General features: G+C 47.9%; 7 protein-coding genes across 7 annotated transcripts; 5 read left to right on the top strand and 2 right to left on the bottom strand.

The window, feature by feature from the left end:
* Positions 1 to 1,132: 1,132 nt before the first annotated feature.
* On the bottom strand, positions 1,133 to 1,681 carry ASPZODRAFT_31187 (hypothetical protein; the record flags this gene model as incomplete). The annotated part of the gene is made up of 1 exon (XM_022728215.1): positions 1,133 to 1,681. A coding segment is annotated over one exon (549 nt), but the record flags the coding sequence as incomplete, so codon positions are not given.
* A 1,325-nt stretch (positions 1,682 to 3,006) lies between these two features.
* On the top strand, positions 3,007 to 5,188 carry ASPZODRAFT_2117631 (hypothetical protein; the record flags this gene model as incomplete). The annotated part of the gene is made up of 4 exons (XM_022727773.1): positions 3,007 to 3,166; positions 3,229 to 3,883; positions 3,947 to 4,558; positions 4,625 to 5,188. 4 exons carry the CDS (start codon positions 3,007 to 3,009, stop codon positions 4,911 to 4,913), a joined length of 1,716 nt encoding a protein of 571 aa, XP_022584850.1. The 3' UTR covers positions 4,914 to 5,188.
* Positions 5,189 to 5,855: 667 nt separating this feature from the next.
* Positions 5,856 to 7,205, top strand: ASPZODRAFT_139641 (hypothetical protein; the record flags this gene model as incomplete). Its single annotated transcript, XM_022724574.1, has 5 exons — positions 5,856 to 5,858; positions 5,908 to 5,996; positions 6,060 to 6,122; positions 6,197 to 6,311; positions 6,378 to 7,205. The coding sequence occupies 5 exons, from the start codon at positions 5,856 to 5,858 to the stop codon at positions 7,203 to 7,205; spliced, it is 1,098 nt and encodes a 365-aa protein (XP_022584849.1).
* Positions 7,206 to 7,677: 472 nt separating this feature from the next.
* ASPZODRAFT_58952 (hypothetical protein) lies at positions 7,678 to 8,805 on the top strand (the record flags this gene model as incomplete). The annotated part of the gene is made up of 2 exons (XM_022728811.1): positions 7,678 to 8,671; positions 8,732 to 8,805. 2 exons carry the CDS (start codon positions 7,678 to 7,680, stop codon positions 8,803 to 8,805), a joined length of 1,068 nt encoding a protein of 355 aa, XP_022584848.1.
* A 3,975-nt stretch (positions 8,806 to 12,780) lies between these two features.
* On the bottom strand, positions 12,781 to 14,348 carry ASPZODRAFT_57998 (hypothetical protein; the record flags this gene model as incomplete). Its single annotated transcript, XM_022728732.1, has 3 exons — positions 12,781 to 12,957; positions 13,020 to 13,747; positions 13,799 to 14,348. 3 exons carry the CDS (start codon positions 14,346 to 14,348, stop codon positions 12,781 to 12,783), a joined length of 1,455 nt encoding a protein of 484 aa, XP_022584847.1.
* Positions 14,349 to 14,880: 532 nt separating this feature from the next.
* ASPZODRAFT_110635 (hypothetical protein) lies at positions 14,881 to 16,649 on the top strand. Its single transcript, XM_022721003.1, has 3 exons — positions 14,881 to 15,182; positions 15,234 to 15,593; positions 15,663 to 16,649. Exons 1-3 carry the CDS (start codon positions 15,050 to 15,052, stop codon positions 16,556 to 16,558), a joined length of 1,389 nt encoding a protein of 462 aa, XP_022584846.1. The 5' UTR covers positions 14,881 to 15,049; the 3' UTR covers positions 16,559 to 16,649.
* Positions 16,650 to 17,941: 1,292 nt separating this feature from the next.
* ASPZODRAFT_139637 (hypothetical protein) lies at positions 17,942 to 18,613 on the top strand (the record flags this gene model as incomplete). The annotated part of the gene is made up of 1 exon (XM_022724573.1): positions 17,942 to 18,613. One exon carries the CDS (start codon positions 17,942 to 17,944, stop codon positions 18,611 to 18,613), a length of 672 nt encoding a protein of 223 aa, XP_022584845.1.
* Between the last annotated feature and the right edge of the window lie 20 nt (positions 18,614 to 18,633).

Genomic DNA, 18,633 nt, shown 5'->3' with positions numbered 1-18,633 from the left:
CATCGCATCACACATTTGGATAATAGACGGTATGATATCCAAAAATTCATTGGATCAGATAGCAGATCTATACCACTGATAACCTTCAAGATTCTCATTGATCCTATGATATCCCTCATACAAACCCGCGAGGCCAATGGCTGCTTACGACATCACCACCTGGTCCGTGAGGGATTTACACAGACCAATCGAGAGGTCTCTGCTAGAGAAGTGATGCAGATGGCGCCCACTCAAGGCAGCAAACACATACCCCGACCCAATACGAGACCTGATTAGTCTTTTAACCTTAAACTTGCTTGATGTGAGTGTGGCGGTGTCGTTATCGCGCGTGGGTACAGCAATCTAGATGTCAGGTATGGAAGAGACTCCGTCAGAATTGAAAGAAAATATCTGACATGTTACTTGGACGTGCTTTGTGTAAGCATTCAATGAAGACTTAGCCTGGCACACACTGCCCAGTCCCAAGCCAGAAGTCGCAGCGCAGCACATTCCCGCTGGTGGCATTGGCCACGCTGAAATGTCTGATGATGCCTGCCTGGTCTATACCGCTCCCAATATGAGCTTCGGATCCGACGCGTTCCACATTATTCCTACGGCCGTCCTCAGTGGTAATGGCACCTGCAAGGCAAGGTAGTAAGAGGGGTGGCTGAAGGTTGTCTCGGTGAAGATGTCAGACAACGTCCGCTGGAGTCCGGTGGCAACCTTGAACTGGTTCAGCCCAGTTGCTCCCTACTCACCAAGTGACGAATCAGAAATTAGTCTCGCTAGCCTTAGGAGGAAGTGTCAATATACTTCATCGGTGCGGCAGTGGTGTTGATAGGTCATTTTACTGATACCATCCTTCAAGCGAGAGAGCGAGAGAGTCAGAGAAGTCAAGGTGCTAAGGAGTCAATGCTTCTGACTAGTAGGGACTAGATCCATCATCATGAGCCAGTCCTAGAGGGTCTCCTACATACACTATAGCAGACAGCAGCTAATTCATGTGCAATGCAATGCTAGCTCCAGATCTTTGTTTTTGCAGGTTCTCTGCCTTCCTCTCGGCCCTTTTGGCTTTCTTGGCTTGCTTGATCTTCTTTCTGCTTCGCTCTTTCTCTCTATTCTTATCTCTCTTTTTCAAACAATGCCTGCGGGTCCACTGCTCGAAGACTTTCGGGGTTTGGAGGTACTGCAGCACGACCTCTCTTGTCTCCATGGCACGCTCCAGACAGCTAGAAATAGGATCTTCGTATGGTTGATCACTCCCACGAAGAAGCTGGCTCGATAGCCTCCCTGGGCTCCTCCAGACTTGTCGAAAAGGACGAATCAATGGGGAGTCACCAAACAGCGCTTCCCCGGACAAAATATCTGAGTCGACAACTCGCGAGGCCAGAATCCCCAAAAGGTTGAGATCATACTGAAGCATGTGTCCGACGAGGACCGTCTCGCTGTCGATATACTGGAACAGGGCCTCGCGCGCAACGGGCCATCCAGGAAGCGCTTGTCCCGCCGCTGCCGCTTCAGCCATCAAAGCAGCTGTCATGCCGGTAACACTGGCTCGCCAATTGCGAGGCTTATTCCTCGTTTTCACAATTTTATTGACGAGGACCTCGCCAGTGAGGAAATCCACAGCACTGAGATGAATCAGTTCTTCCCGGGCGTTATGACACCGGGCCATATTGCAGCTCAGAGCAACAGCTCTTCTCCGCATCGGGGGCGCCAGGCCAGGAGCTGCTTCTGGGATTTTACAGAAGGCTGATCTGCTAAGAACAGGTATTCTCGAGTGTCGATAGCCTCCCCCTATTTCATTCTCTGCCAGAGTGTAGTTCTGTGCCCGGAGTCGGTCGTACGAGTGGCATCGGGAGAGCAGACACTGAAAGACCTTGTCTTGTCTTGCAGGGCTGAGAATTGTCACGGCCAACCCTGAAACGTGGTTTGAGATGAATGAGGTCCATATTCGAGAAATATGACCTGTTCAGCAGGAGATCAAATGAATACAAGAATACCATACCGTCTATGAGATCTTCGATCTCCACCGGTATCGCTTGCTGCACTGAAAGTACTCCATTGGTGGACTCGGATGGAGCTGAAACTGTTACTGGTGCTTTTGCTTGTTTATGGTCATCATGTACTATGCGATGTTCGTGTAGAGACCTGAAAGTCATAAACCTTTCCGTACATAAATGACACGGCCAAGGCTCGTGACCAAAAGCTTGCTGATGCTCCTTGAGAGCTTTCACTGTCACAAATGTCTCTTGATCTTGATCACATTCTTCGCACTTGAACTGTGGGGTAACAGGGGATAGACCTGAAGTATTTAGTTCTTGGTTCATCTCCATGATGTCGTCGTGAAGAAAAGGAGCAGTAAAAGAATATCACCATATTTGTGGATTTGACCCCGTCTGAGTCCAATATTTATTTTCCCCTCCTTATATATGCCTCCTCACTATCTCGCTGTAGCTGTACACGTGGAATTAAGTCATTGGACAGTGTTGCAGGGTTCGCAAGGCTGCAGCTCTCCAGTCCTTGCAGTACTTCGTGGGCGTCTACCCAATAGTTTCTCGTATTGCGCAGTTGGAGGTCTAACCAAGATCAAATAGAGGAATAGTCTGCACCTAGAATCTGATAAGCTGGTTGATCAGTCCTTTGGACTTTTTACGCCCTTGTATGTTGGAGTATCCTGGGATTCTGACTGTTATAGATGCGGGGTAGCCCTCTATCAAGATCATTGATACAATCAGAGAATAGGTGTTCTGGAGAAGAAGAACAAGTAAAAGAAGCCCATGGACAAGGCATGGTCTTGGAGAGAAGATAAAACAAGAACCGAATGTTGCTGTTGTGGTTTTTGTCGACGTCGTCGTCTCTCGGACGTGACCACCACGGACACGTGATGTTTTGGCCTTAGGCAAAGACTGCTTAATAAGCCTTTCTATCCTCTAGTCAACTGTCGGCCCCAAATCATCAGCTCGCACTTGTCCAACGATTCATTTAAGAACCATCTCTCCACGAGTCAAGTGTAACCTGTTCATGATGTTTCACCATGTGCAACCACCTCCTGCAAATAAAGATTCGCCGCCCACAGATAGTCGACCTAAAGAACGGACACGACAGGCATGCGGGCTGTGTCGCCAGATGAAAATTAAATGTGATGGCGCAACGCCATGCGGACACTGTCGGACCTCGTTCAACGGTATCTCTGGAAATAGGGCTCTGTGATATTGAGATGTGTTGTTTTCGTTGACCGCCGCTTAGACTGCGTGTATCCTGAATCGCGTCGCAAGCGGAAAGTTCCGCCAGCGGCTGAACGACTCGAGCAGTTGGAGAAGAGGCTCAAGGCTATTGAAGAGTCCCAGCAGGCAACGCCCACTGCGAGGGAATTGCTGCCTGGAGAAGCACACCACATCCTCCCAGGGCCGCCAATAATAGCAGCCAATACAGGCGCGAGTCCATCAAAGTCACCAGCCTTGAACCTCTCCCCTAATGATACCCAGAGTCAGGGCGAGGCGCGGTATGGGGAGTCGTCTGCGGACCGTTCCTTTATTGAATTTCTCAAGACCGAATTCGGCGCCTGGCCTGGTATGGATGTTGATAGCAGATTGTTAACCAGGCGAGAGCCACGTACGAAACTCTTCCCGCGCGGCGGTGGAGATGCATCAATCGATACGGTATCGCTCCCCGCAAGGGATCGGGCAGAACACTTGATAAGGCTTGCATTGGACAGCTATCTGCTCTACCCAGTCCTTCATCGACCAACCTTCTATTCGGTCTTTTACTTATTATATATCTTACAGCGGTGCGACTATGGAGAGGAGGAGCGACGCCATATCCCACTGGTCTACTCTCTCATGGCGCTCGGCTCCCTGTTTGAGAGAGCCACTGACCAAGCATTCGATCCAATTGCGGAGGGGTATGCCTAATTGCCACCCAATACTCAAGCTCTCCTTTAGCAAGATAAGACTAACAAGACTAGAAGGAACTATTTTGCCGTGTGCCGCAATCTTGTGGATCTTCAGGACTGTAATGATGCAGTCACGCTGCAAGCGATCTTCTACATGAATCTCTTTCTTCTCAACACCGAGAGGATGTCTTGCTGCTACACCTACCTCTCCCATGCTCTCTCCCTGGTCATCCGCATGAACTGTGGTAGAGCCTGTGCAAGAGACAGCAAAATGGTTACAGAGGTTAAGCAGCGACTACTTTTATCCATCAGACAGCTTGTTTCAATTACCGCGTCGATATGTGGTGTTCCACGTCTAAGTGGTATCGATGAGAATGATGCCGAGTACCTTTGCACGGTTCTCGAGGCTCAGGCCGGCTCGACGATGACGGGGCCATCGTCGAACCAAGCATGGGAAATCTTCGGATTCATTGCTCTGTTGAAGTTACAGAAAATTTCCGACCAAATCACAAAGGCGCTTTACCCTTCAAGCTGTATTAAACAGAGGCACGATGGTAGTTCCCCGAGCCACCTGGTCAGCAGCGAGACAATATTCAATTTCGAAAGAGAACTCCAGAAATGGGCAGCCTCATTGCCCGCAGGCTATATTTTAGGAAAAGAAAAGGGAATCCCGTGTTTAGAAAGGTGAGCTCGGTAGACCGGGACTTCTATGTTGTCAAATGATCTACATACTGATACTGTTCCCTACAGAGCGAAATATGAGCTATGTATCGCCTATACTCATGTCAAGATCCTTCTCTACCGACCTTTTCTGCACTACCTACTCGATCAAAACGGTGAAGCGGGAAACGAGTTCCGAATATATGCGTCCGCATGTGTCAATGCTAGTCACGATCTTATTCGTCTTGCAGAGGATATGCACCGCCGCGACCTTCTTATTGGCACTCACTACAGAATGGTATACATGTGCTGCACAGCTGCCTTATCGTTGATCTACGTCGTCGCTGGCTCCAAGAGCTTGGATTTTCCCCATGTCTGAATTGGAAACAGCAATCAGGCTGATTCGTTACCTATGCCCTCATCTATTCCATGCCCGGCGACTCTATGTCGTTCTAATGGTAGTTACGCATTCTGAAAACCTTCAAGTATTTCTTCCCCTCGTTTTCCAGCTAACTCTCATAGATCTTAGTTGCTCCGCTTTCTGACCCAGCACGAGGCATTCAGTCATATATACCCGAGAAAGACGATAGAGTTGTCGCTGATGAGCCTGACGATTCCTATACTGTTGCATTGGCGGAGAAGAATTTTGCTATACCCTCTCGCTTAGAGTCAAACCCAATCAACAACTCAGCTGACGTACGGAGTGCAATGAAGATGCCGCTCTCAAATGTAGCTGGGCATACCGCCACGTCCCAGCCATCAGAACGTCCTTTACCAGGCTATGTGGCAGAGAACATGCCCCCAATCGACCTCATCGACATGCCGTCCCTTAAAGGCCTACACCAACCTCGGATATGTCCATCAGATGCACCAGTCCAGTATCTGGAAGCACGACCTTTTCACATCGAACGACCCATGGAGATCAATGACTATGACTTTAGGGGGGAATTGACTGACTTCGATGCAATAGCCGGGGAACTGATGAACTTCGATGATCTTTTGTAGGTTCTGGCCAGGCTACAAAAAAAGTGCAGCCAGTGATTCGGTCCATCCTCCTGAAAAAAGGATGTGATGAGTATGTGTCCTGTGGCGCTAACCCAAAATTCGGGTCTTACATATCCGAGTGCCGACTTCTGACTCTGAGCAAATCGGTATTGACTCTGCCGTGGAGATTACTGGATAAATCATGGAATTAATCCAAAGTCCGAGGCCCCTTACGTGTGTTATTATATAAGTTGTGTGCGCCATCGATCTGGTCACCATCAAGCTCCCAAATACGTGAGATTGTATATACATACATATCCTATCATTAGAGGACAACATGGTAGGTCAATTACAATGACATGAGCTCTACCACCTGCTGATCTCTCCAGACTGTGGCTAAAAAAGAAGAATATCCTCTGATGGACTTGGATAATAACATTGTTGGATGGGAGAGCCAAGATGATCCCATGAACCCCAGGTCAGAAAGAAGGAGTAGACATATCTATGTCTATGCTTGTATTCATAAATTGATAAATGCCAGGAACTACCATCCGTCTCGAAAATGGTTTCTTATGCTTCTGATAAGCACGATCACTTTGATCAGGTATGAACCACCTCGTTATAGCCGAAAGAAAGGAAGACGTCATCTAATTTGTGTCTCTTTTCTCTCTCCAATAGTCCGTTCACATCGTCTGTCTTCTCTCCAGCTGTGCCATATGCTGAGAAGGAATTTGGAGTTACATCGACCATACTGGGAACTCTCTCGGTGACGGGCTACCTGTTCGGGTATACAGTATGCATCTATTCCCGGAAAAAGCGTTACATTATATAAGTTGCCCCCGCTCAGAAATTACAATAGACAGGTCCCATGTTTATCTCCTCGCTAAGCGAGATGTTCGGACGGCGGGTTATCCTCAGCGCGGCCAATGTGGAATTTGTGGCCTTCCAGATCGGCTGTGCGCTCGCGCCCAACATCTCGACCTTGATTGCCTTTCGCTTCCTGACAGGAATTGGCGGTTCAGCCTGTCTCACGACAGGGAGCGGCGTGTTAGCAGATTTATTTGTGGCCAAGCAGCGCGGCCTAGCGATGACGGCATATTCCTCAGGGATCCTGGTTGGACCGGTCCTGGGACCTGTTCTGGGAGGATACGGCTGGAGCACGGGCAACAGCGGACTCTCCTACCTCGGACTCGGAGTCGGATTCATCCTGGGACAGATTGTGTTTGGCATGTTCAGCGACCGGGTGGTCACCCAGCTGGAGGCGCGCAACAACGGCATCTACGAGCCGGAGATGCGGCTGTCGATCTCCATCTTCTTCTCGGGCTTCATCCCCGTCTCGTTCTTCTGGTACGGTTGGGCGGTGCAGGCCCACACCCACTGGATCGTGCCCATCATCGGACTCGCCCCCTTTGCGTTCGGCATGGTCGGTATCTACAACACCATGCAGACGTACGTGATCGACTCGTACCCGCGATACGCGGCGTCTGCCATGGCGGCCCTGGTCGTCACCCGCTCCCTGATGGGGGCGCTGATGCCCCTGGCTGGGCCGGAGATGTACAAGTCCCCCAACTATGGATGGGGGAACTCGCTTCTCGGCTTCATCACTCTGGCAATGGTCCCTCTGCCGGTTCTGTTCCATCGCTTTGGCGGCGCGCTGCGAAAGAAGCTCGATCTGCGGTTGGACTAGATGAAATAAGAGGCTGAGTGTGCCAAAGAATTTTACTATAGAGAAGATGATAGAATGTTTAAAGTCATTTCTAGCTCATTTCATGCATCCTAATATCGTGAGTATAAAGGCTCATCCAAATTAAGTAGGTAAACGCCCCAAAGTTAGGGCAACTACTGCCACGTGACCACCAGGCATTTATGATTTAATAGTTGTAGCTATTAGACGACTGATATTAGACTGAATAATGGCTACAAGCATTCTAGGGTATATTAGATCTCTATGAATATACAGATTTATATAATGCTTAATCCTAGATGAAGTAAGACTCACCACTGAAACAGCCAAGAGAATAAGGTATATGACAAGCCATTATAACCATCTGCTTTCCCCACTGAACTAATTGACTTCTAGAAAGATCAGCGTATTTATTCCCCCCCTTGGCTTCTCTCCCGCCTTCTCCCCTCAAACGTCCGTCCAACAAAGCACCGTCATGTCTCGTCTTCTCACCCCGACCCTAACGCTGACGGCGTTGTCGCTGCTTTTCACTGCAGTTACTGCCACCACCACCCCTGCCGTCCAAGTCAATGTGCTGTACAGCTTTGGGGAGGACAGCTGGGCCGAGAACCTGGCCGTACGGGCCAACGGGCAGATCCTGGTGTCGCGCCTCGACACGCCTGAAGTGCTGCAGCTGGACCCGACGGGCGCCCGCGAGCCGATCACCGTCGCGGCATGGGATGCAAACAACTACATGGGGTGCCTGGGGATCTCGGAGACGAGGGCGGATGTGTTCTACGTGGTCGCGTCGGGGTTTGTCAACGACTCGTTTGTGTTGACCTCGGGGGTGAACACGATCTGGGAGATCGATATGAGAACGTTTGCCATCGAGGACGACCAAGCGAGTAGCGGCGTGACTGTTACTTCGAACGCGACCGTGACGAAGTTGGTGGAGGTGACGAGCTCGGATTTTCTGAACGGGATGACCACGTTCAACGAGACGGTCATTCTCGTCGCGGACGCGTATAACGGCTGGGTCTACGCCGTCGATACCACCACGGGCGCATACACTGTCGCAGTCAACGAGACGAGCATGAAGTTCGACTCGATTGTCGATCCGTCGACCAACTTGGGGGTCAACGGGATCAAGCTGCATGATGGATACCTGTACTGGACCAACACGGCGGCGGGGACACTGAACAGGATCCTGCTGTCTGATTCTCACGACGACGCGGTTGTTGGGCCCCTTGGACCCGCCGAGACGGTGGTCAGCAACGTGCCCAAGGCGGACGATTTCATCTTCAAGTCGGACGGCGTGGCGTTTATCGCGCAGAACCAGATGGACGAGCTGAGTGTGCTCTATCCGCGAGCTGGCCACGCGGAGGTCATTGCCGGCAGCAACATCTCGACTCTCCTTGCAGGTGTTTCGGCGGGGAAGTTTGGTCGTCTTGAGAGTGACGCGGAGATTCTCTACTTGACCACCAGTGGAGGTAAGATCTTTCCTTTTTCATTTCTTACTCGTCTAGTCGAATCTAATTTGTCTGAACTAGCACTTGGGCTTCCTATCAACGGCTCTGTGACCGTCCCTGCAACTCTCTCGTGGATCAACACCTCATCTTTCTGAAGTGTTGCTTTATACTCTATCAACGTGATATCTTGTAATTCAAGCATCAATCTATATCCTATAAGAAGATCACGCTGTTGTCTCCTGTTCCCATCGGCTTCGGCGGCGGTTCAGTACCATGGGTCTTCAACCAGCACTGGCCTGTATTGTAGTCAAACGCGCCGCAAGCCGGTTCATTGGTGCAAAGCAGGAAACATTCTTCCTGGTCAGCAACTGGAACTGGATGTCTGGCTGGATCCAGGGCTGGGGTGGCGACATCTAGAATATGTTAATTGTAATTTTTTTCAATGCTATAAGAATCACTAAGGTTCAACTCACGCAACCCACAGAACAGCTTGTATCTCCTTCCATTGCAGTTTTGCTCTATTCCATGCGCTGTAGGGCCTGTATAGAGAGTATTAGAACAATATACATACATATATATAACAAGTTGATTCTTACATGTAGGGTTACAATCAGTGGGAATTGGAGGAGCCCGGGGTTTGAATGTCCTGCCACATTTCTTGCGACATTTGCATCGACTGGTTGCAGAACATTTGGCTTCGCTGGTTACAACTTGAGTCAAGAGGAGGACAAGAACACAGAGCTGAAAAAGCTTTAACCAGGAGCCGCGCATGTTGAACCTTGGAATTGAACAGTTAGAGATGTAGTGGGATCCTGGGGAAGTATATTTTCATATTCTACCTCACTATTTATCTGTAACTGATATGCAGTACTTGGAGTAGCACAGCTCTGGTAGCCTTACTTGAAGAAGCTCTGTAGTTTCACAGGACCTATATGCTATACTCTATCTAGACTGGAGAGTACTGTATAGATCTGTCAACCTGATCCTTTACTGATAGATCAGCACTGTTAAACCGTATACAGTAGTCTATACTCTTCATAGAGTGCATTGGTCTCACCGCTATACTCAAGTGGCTGGCTGGTCTCAGATTATTGACTGACTAAGTGACACTGCATTGAAATGGAGCAGTAGAGAACATCCACTGATCTTCATGTTTAAACTCCTGTAGATGACTCTGGAGTTAATGTTCCACAGAGTGGAGAGTATAGATCTATTTTGCTGAAGATTGCATATATCATGGGGTATCATTCTCCGTACCATGCATTATATTGTCAGGCGGTAATGAAATTATTTGCAGCAGGCAGTACTTGATGTATAGTAATGTCTGCGGAATATGTGCATAATAGTTGGAGCTGTGTAATAAGAAGGAGTAAGGAGCTAGCAAACTGGACACCATAGTCTTGAAGACGCTGAATTTATCTTATATTACATCAACAAGCCCTTCATGAGATTTCAGCAAGAGCTGAGCTTTAATTAATCCTTGAATCCATGACATACCACAGTTATGTGGTGAGCACTGACGCATCCCTGTTCCTCTTGAAAACTTTACTCTGCTGTATGGAAATCCCCCACGGCCTCAACGGCGCCATCCCTAGCCCATTTGGTTAGAAGGATCTCAATCGCGGCAAGGGTTGAACATTCCAGGGCGGTCCATAGCCAGGCCCTAGAAGATGAGAAAGAGAGGGCAGATAATCGGCCATGAAACTGCAATTTCATCTACTCATCTCACTTTGTAGAATTCTATCTGGTCGCCCTCGGTTTTCATGAAGCAAAGCTCAATGTTCCGGCAAATCATGATAACGAACGCGAGCGACTTGGAGGATCGTGATGACTAAAGAACGATCGGATTCAAGCCCTTCTAGTTAAGTACTAGACAGGCTTGTTTTCCAAACTTATCTTTACCCAGCAGTCTTACAAAACACCACAACGGAAGTTCTGAAACGAGGAAGAAGAGAAGACCCTCAAGTTGGATTCAAAACGAGCACATACCGTGAGGCAGTGTCAGTAGGAGAAGCATCTTGGGTAATCAATCAAAGGGATGTTGAGGAAGACTATGGTCAATGAATAGAGATGAGATAGATGGGGAAGAAAGACGGGACGAGAGTAGAGAAGAGGAGAGCAGAGAGAAAAGAGAAGGGAATGTGAGGATTAACGTCACGTGTACGGTCTTTGCCTGAGGCTGCAGTGTTGTTCTCAAAAGGGAAGGACCGTTTGCTGCCTGCGACTGAAAATGAAAATCTCTCAACTCTCCAACCCGACCAAGTTTTACGTTGATACCCCAAGTTGTTCGGTCTAGAGATACGCAAGGCGAATTCTCTTTGAGCAGACTGGCCATGAAGTAAGTGATTTCTATGTTATTGAGATAGCTACCTACGCATCGGACTGACCATTGCTAATCTATATTGAATCAATAGCAGGAATCACCCACCGTCCGTGATTCATCAAGCTATCTCTAACCCCCAAAGGTATGCATGCACCATTCGGATGCTGTAATCCGATTTCTTTGCAACAGTAATGTCAAACGGAAAGTCCTCGAGGTCCGTCGGTGTCGCCTTGTCCTGGAGGCCTCTCATGCGAATACAATAGGGACAACCCGTTGTGCAGTGGCAAATTCTCATTGAGATCTCTGAGTTGTGCGCTGTAGGAATCGAGCTGAGCTGATATTCTCTGGCCATCTGGAGAGGAGGAGGGAGAGAGAGTGGCAGACTTTTGAAAGGCTTGCATCTCTTCTTTGAGATAAATCTCCCTCTGGGCGATCCAGCGACCATGGATGTCTGCCTTCATCATGTTTTGGTACCATTGGATAGTTGTATTACTTCTATATTGTGTGTCGTAGTGCCTCCCCCATAATTTGTGTAGTAAATGAAAAGAGCCTGCTAATTATAGCCAATCTTCTAGCTATAAAACTTGCTCATCCTCACACTGCTTAGATGACATCCCTTGCACGATGTTGACTTTTTCTCTTCCAGTGAATATGTCTGAGAGCAAAGGCTCTACAAAATGCCGTACATCGCGTGTCCTCTTGAGTTCCTTCCGCCAGCGGTCTCCTCGTAGCTCTTGTAAGAAAGTCGCCTTGTTGACTCAGGTATTGAAGATGAAGGGATTCTATCATACACCATCACTATCTATCCAGGTAGCCATCTGCACTTGTCATGTTTACATCAGTCAGTCCCCCTGGCTACCATAGTTCTTTTAAAGGGGAAAGAAAAGAAAGAATAAAAAACTAAGCGACCCCAGTTCTAGGTCTCTCGTCCGACCACCAGACGTGTTCTAGTTCTGAATTCCCTGGGGCTGTCCAGCGGATTGGACAGTCCCGCCACTTTTCCAAGTGACCACGTCCCTTAGATGTTGAAGAAGCCTTTGGACCCCTGCCCATGATAGATCTTAGCTAGAGTTATAGTTGGAAGGATGCCCGATTTACCGTTCAAGGTTATGGCCCAGAGGACGCGTCGGCACGCCTGGATGTCGGCGGCCGCAGGGTATTCGGCCAGCTTCGCGGATGTTGGATATCCATGAACGATCATTAGCATCTACCATGTTTTCATCCAACTTTCTTGTCTCTCTATATCTTTTCTTTAACCACCGTAGCCACCAGGACCAGGAAACCGCAACAAAAAGCAGAATGATTAGGGCGAGGGCGCCCTCGCCAAAATATCCTAGGACCCTTGCTGGGCCCATTTTCTCCCTTCAGAAATCACATTCGTTGAATTGATGGGAGACATGATGAAACAATAAATCGTAGTTGAGGAGTTCTTTTTCGAGGATGAGAGTTGTGGAAGTGATTCGACGACATCCCTGAGTTGACGTCGTTTCTGTGGCCTTCTTGAGAGAGTGATTCTCTGCCATATAACCTAGAAATTCAGAATTAAGGTATCTTATGGAGTATTATACTCTTCTGGATTCTATGATTCCAAAGGATCCAACGCAGGTATTTTTTAAAGAATCAATCGAGGAATCAGCCAAGGGATTGACGCAAGAATTAATATAGGAATTGATGTAAGAGCTACTATAAAATTGATAGGCATCAACATAGATTGAATATAGGAATCATGTGAATATACTAGGTGCCTCGCTATCGAGTCGTTGCCTAGTGTCTGGACTATATGGCAGAGAATTACCCTCTACAGGATTCACTGCCTTTTCTCAATGGCGACTCTCCAATCCTCCGGCTTAACAAACGACATATTCAACGTCTTCCATTCGCCCTGTGGGGAAAAATCAAAGTCTCTCACCAAGCGAGGGATGAGTTTGGACATTTCTAGAATAGAGATATGTTTGCCGATACACGTTCGCGAGCCTAGACCAAACTATATAATCCAATCAGTATAGATGAAAACGATCTATAAATTCCAGATCTAAGGAAAGTTACCGGCAAGAACATCTCATTCATGATCTTCAGATTTGCCTCGTCCGCATCGATCCAACGTTCAGGTCGAAACGACGCAGGATCCGGAAACACATCCTTGTTATAGTGAACCACCCACGGATTTACACCGACCTGCGAACCTGGTGGAAAGAAACGGCCATTGATCTGAGCTCCCCCGACGGGAACGACTCGCCAAAGGGGCACCCCGACAGCGCTGTGGACACGGAGAGCTTCTTTGATAACGGCTTGGAGATACGGCATGGCCTGGCTTTCTTGGAAGGTGATTCTCTCGCTGCATTTACTAGTTTGGATTTCATCGCGGAGTTTCCCCAGCGTTTCAGGAAACTGCAGTAGGAGATATAGAATGGCCGAGAGGCTGATGGCCGTGGTGTCTGTGCCGGCGAGGACATTCAACTGGCTCATCATGAAGACATGGGCGTCTGTGAAAGATGGATCGGTCTTTTGCGCATTAATCGCCCTACTGACGAAGGATTGAGTGGTTTTGTTATTGTCTTTCGTGATGATCAGGGTATCTCGATGTCTGTCGATATTATCCTGGACAAACTGCAAAATAAATTCTCGTCCACTGGCGGCCGAGGAACGGAATCGGATCATAGTGTTATAGATGATGGAATGCCATTCTGCATAGATACCGACGAAACTGCCGTAGGAAAAGACTTTGGGGACCATCGATAGCGTGCCTGCGATATCCTCTCCTTTATCAAGGAAGCCTATCAATCTTAGTATGGGAAATATAAAGTATAGACAATAAGAAGAAATACCAAATCGTTGTCCAAAGGTGATATTCCCAATCACGTCAATGGCATAACACTGGAACCAATATGCCAGATCGATTGTCTCCCCCCGGGCAGCAAACTCGGATAGTCGTAGCAGGAACAGATCCGCCGCCGAGTCGACCAGCTCTTCGTACTTGATCAGCGAGCTCATGGTATACAGACTGGTGAATTTCTTGCGGATGTCGGCGTGTTTCTTGGGGTCTCGTTCGCTGAATAAAGACGGTTTCGCGGGATCCGACCACGCCTCGTACCAGGCGGACTTGGGATATTTGGAGCTGGTACTGTAGACATTGCGGATATCTTTGATGTCGCCCAGACTATAGAGGTTCGGAGCCAGGCGGACCACAGGACCGTATTGCTCGTGGAGACGGATGTTTGCTGTTTCGAAATGGCCCTGGCGTACAAGATTCAGGTACCAGAGTCGACTGAACCGGGCCCAGAAGGGGCCTGGGATATTTCTGGGGGGGAGAAGGGGGGAGAGAAGGAATTTATAAACGAGAGGGAGGAGGAGGAGAAGCAGAATTGTAGTCGGCATTTTGTTAGTGCTTTATTTCTAGTGAGCCCACACTTGGTGACTCCATCTCTACAGGAATGGCACTTAATATATATGATTGATTACCCCTCATATTCCCGACCATTCAGATAGCACTGCATTAGTAATTATTCCATCTTTTATTGAACAGGGATAGTTAGTATTTAAATGAGTAGGAATGAATCAGCTAGTAACTATCAACTAGTAATGGCTTCATATCAGGATTCAGTGGTATTGCTAGCACTATAAATAGCTTCAAAGGATTTGATCCTAGATATACTCCATACTTGAATGTAGGCTGTAGATCCTTCTGCTAGTGAATCATTCGGTACAATGTCGGCCCGTAAGAAGTCAAGGAGTGAGTTCTGATGATATTTCTCCATCCTCCTTTCTACAAACCCATGTCACGCTATACAAATGCTCTCACTCATCAGAAAGGTCTCAGCGTCATGTACTGGTCAGAGAACAACACCTTTGACAACTTGCCGAGGTAAGAAAGAAGCTCATATTAGAGACATCCCCTAAGGTTGTAGATAGGCAGACAGATCGTCCGTGGGGATCTTTTCACTTACACCAATGGCCATTTCCTCGTCGATGAGGAGCATCAGCTCCGCCGACGATATGTCCGGTTTGACCTAGACGCGCTTTGTACTACTGCTGCAACTGCTCAAGGCGATTCCAGTCAGGTTACGAGTGTTGAGAAAATGGAAGGCGGGTTCCGTAAGGCATTTTTGATGAAAAAGGCAAATGGAAAAGAAATAATAGCCAAGATTCCTTGCCGTATCGCTGGTCCTCCTTCATTCACAACAGCTGGTGAAGTGGGAGTTTTAGAATACAGTATGTGATCAACTCCTGCTCAAATACCTATTTACTGATAGCATAATCTAGTCAACAAACACACGTCTATTCCTGTGCCTCGTGTATTCTCCTGGTCATCGGATAATTCTAACCCGGTTGGGGCCGAGTATATCTTCATGGAGAAAGCTGCTGGGGTTCCTTTATGTCAACAATGGGGCGCTATGTCAGAGTTCGAGAAACTGCAGTTGATCAAGAATCTAACCAAGCTGGAGGCCCAGTTGGCAGCAATTCGATTTCCTGCGTATGGAGGATTGTATCTTCGGGCGGAAATGAGCGGGCTCAATAGGCCCCTCGACGGGGATATCAATCCATCCCAGAGTTTTTGCATCGGACCTTCTTGCGATCGGGAGTTCTATTCGGATATGTCTATGAAACTAAATCGAGGACCGTGTACGCTTCCTACATATTTTGATGCCCTTGTGATGCTTTTTGTGATCCTTTTCATACTGATTTATCCAGGGGATTCACTTTCAAGTTTTGGTATGTCCATTGCGCAGCGAGAATTACTTCGAATATCCAGAGACAGCCCACACAGTCAGTTCGGCTATTACAAAGGAAGTGTACAGGAACAAACCCAGCTGTTGGAAGTCACAGTGGAGCTCATGAAACTTTTGGATTCAAATAAAACACTTCAAGGGGATGCCTGTCGCCCTACTTTGTGGCACACGGATCTTCACATGGGGAACATTTACGTCGCCCCAGACGAGTGTTCAAGAATCGTTTCCCTGATCGATTTTCAGTCAACATGTGTGCTTCCTGCATTTCTCCAGGCCCAGTGGCCTGTGTTCCTGAGACCTCCACGGAATTACGATTATAAAATGGGGATCTTCCAGCCAAGTCTCCCTGCAGATTTCGACCAACTCGACGAAGAAGGCAAAGAAATCGCTTTGCGTGAATGGTCTCAGGTGAAACTGGCAAAGGCGTATGAGGTTTCAACCTACCTTGAAGATAGGACAGCTCACAATGCGATGAACGTGCCCCGTGTCTTCCGAGAACTGTTCATTCGATGTGGACAAGTTTCGGAGGTGGGCGTCCTTCCCCTTCGTGCGTGTCTGATGGAGATATCTGAAAATTGGACGACGCTTGGGTTCCGTGGGGAATGTCCCTTTTCATTCAACCAGGCAGAGATCGACGCCCATGAACGCCAGTTTGCTGAATACCAGGCATGGCAGGAAGTGAGAGAACTGGCGGAAGAGTGCCTTGATACTGACGCAGAAGGGTGGATTGCGCCACAGTTGGATATTGATGAGAAGCGAAGGCAGAACGAGGAGCTTATGGCTCTGTATATTGAAAAGGTGGCCGGTGAAAGATCTGTCGAGGAGGCGAAAGCAATGTGGCCTTTTATTAAGGTCTAGATTACGAGCAATTCGAGGGGTAATATTCAAACTCTAAGAGCCTGAACACTGTGTTACCATAATCGTCACTAGGGATGAACTCGAGCATCAGAGATGCGCTACATCTAGATATATCCATCTATAGATAAAATATACAATTCATCGACAAATATCCCGAGTAGTTGGGTGATAGTTCAAGAGTAAAGGGATATAGTCGCTACTGATTGTTAGTAGTAAAGATGCCTCCTAGAGTAGGTGAAATATAGTCCAAGAGACAAGGTTAATTATATCATAACACCAGAGGCTAAGCTTATAGGTAAAGATTATACTTTAAGAACTTCTGAGGGGTTTATTGATGAGATCGTACGTGTACACAGAATTATCCCACGGTGAGAATTTATTCTCCGCAGCAGAGTAATTAGCTGTCATAGTTCGGGGAATAGTAATCAAAAATCAATAGTATCGTTAGCATGATACAAGAGGCTGCACTGAGGAGAGGAAAAGATGGGGACGCGAAGGAAATACCCGAGTCCTGAGTCAACCAAGACAAGAAAAAACTGACCTGCATATCTTGGTTCAGGAAAGCCTGAAGCGGAAGAGAATGGCGATGTCTGATATGTGTTCACTGTTCAGAGTGCAGGCGTAGAAAATGTGGTAGTGATGCCCTTGAGGCGGCGCCAAGCCTAACCAGACTTAACCCCCCCCCCCTTCAACAGCGTTTCCCTTTTACGTCGATCAAACGTCATTCCACCTCACCATCGCCAGAGACCTAGTTGCCAGGCCTTGGCCGCCATGGTGCGGGATCGTAGTTGAGCGTTGTGGGATGGTGGCTTGTTAGGTTCAGCAGGTCAGGATCTGTATGGCTGAAGGTGACATATTCGTATCTACACACCTGATCAGTATGACTGACTGGCTGGGCATGGAATATCTAGGCATTCTAAAGAATGTTTACAATTACTAACTATTAGTCCTTTTATGGAACCAAAGTCACACGGGTCTGCCTAGTTCCTACCTGATACAGAGTCAAGTGGAGAGCAGATTCACACTTTCACAATCACTGCACTCCAAATCAAACTGATCTACTGCTGATTTCTATTGCTCATGTTATTTCAAATGGGTGCTCATCAATCGAGTCATCTTTTAAATATACCAGAATGTCTCTTTCGGGAGATCTTCGAGCTGCTCCGTCCCACTGACCAAGTCTGTCTTGCTCTCAGCTGCAAACTGTTCCTCTGCCTGCTCCACTCGGTGTTGGAAGAGAACAAATACAAATACGAAAAGAGTGAACTCCTCGCTCGACTGGAAGACACTCGTTGGGCGTCTTGCAGTGCATGTCTGAAACTCCATCCACGAAGGGAGTTCAACTGGGTTTCACGGCGAATTCCATCCTCTTCTCGCCTCTGCATGTCTAACGCCGGGATACTGGATATATGTCCCTGTCTCTCATTGACATTCCGTGATCGAACGAATCTGATCCGTTTCTCAAACGAAGAAAAAGATATCGACAAGCTTGATTCCTCCAACAACTGGTCCTTCAAGGTTAGTTCGACTGGAGACAAGTATCTAGCTCACGAATGCTATATAACCAGCAGCGAGAACGTTCAAGCACACCTCCATACATCACTCTTTCTCGAGAAGAAAAGAACCACCACAGTCCTCCTCCAGTCTCGATATCGGGTGGAGTTCCCTGCCTATTCTAAGAGTCTTCTTACCCTTGGCTCCCCGATATTCGCCTGTCCACATATCAATCTATTGTCCTTTATCGGATCTAAGCAGGCGAAAGAAAAAGGAGGATACGAGTGTCTGTCCTGCCAGACAGTCTTTCGAATTGTATTCGAGCCTCCCCTCGAGACCCTATTCGACAGACCCCTCGAGACCCCTGTAGAGGCTCTGATCGATACCTTGCTCGACAGCTTACTTGATACGTCTAGTTCTCCGGAGGTGGTCGTTGTGGATGTCACTCGTCCGCTGGGGGAGAAAGGCTGGCCGGCAGATGAACATTGGTATAGACAGTCTCGTATAAGAAAGGAGATGCCGTCAAATAGAAGTGGTGCTATAGAAGGTCATGGGTTCTAAAGGAATACATAGAACCGAAC

Source organism: Penicilliopsis zonata, assembly GCF_001890105.1.
Source record: "Penicilliopsis zonata CBS 506.65 unplaced genomic scaffold ASPZOscaffold_2, whole genome shotgun sequence".
Taxonomy (NCBI): Eukaryota; Fungi; Ascomycota; class Eurotiomycetes; order Eurotiales; family Aspergillaceae; genus Penicilliopsis; species Penicilliopsis zonata.
This window is presented reverse-complemented; position numbering and strand designations above follow the sequence as displayed.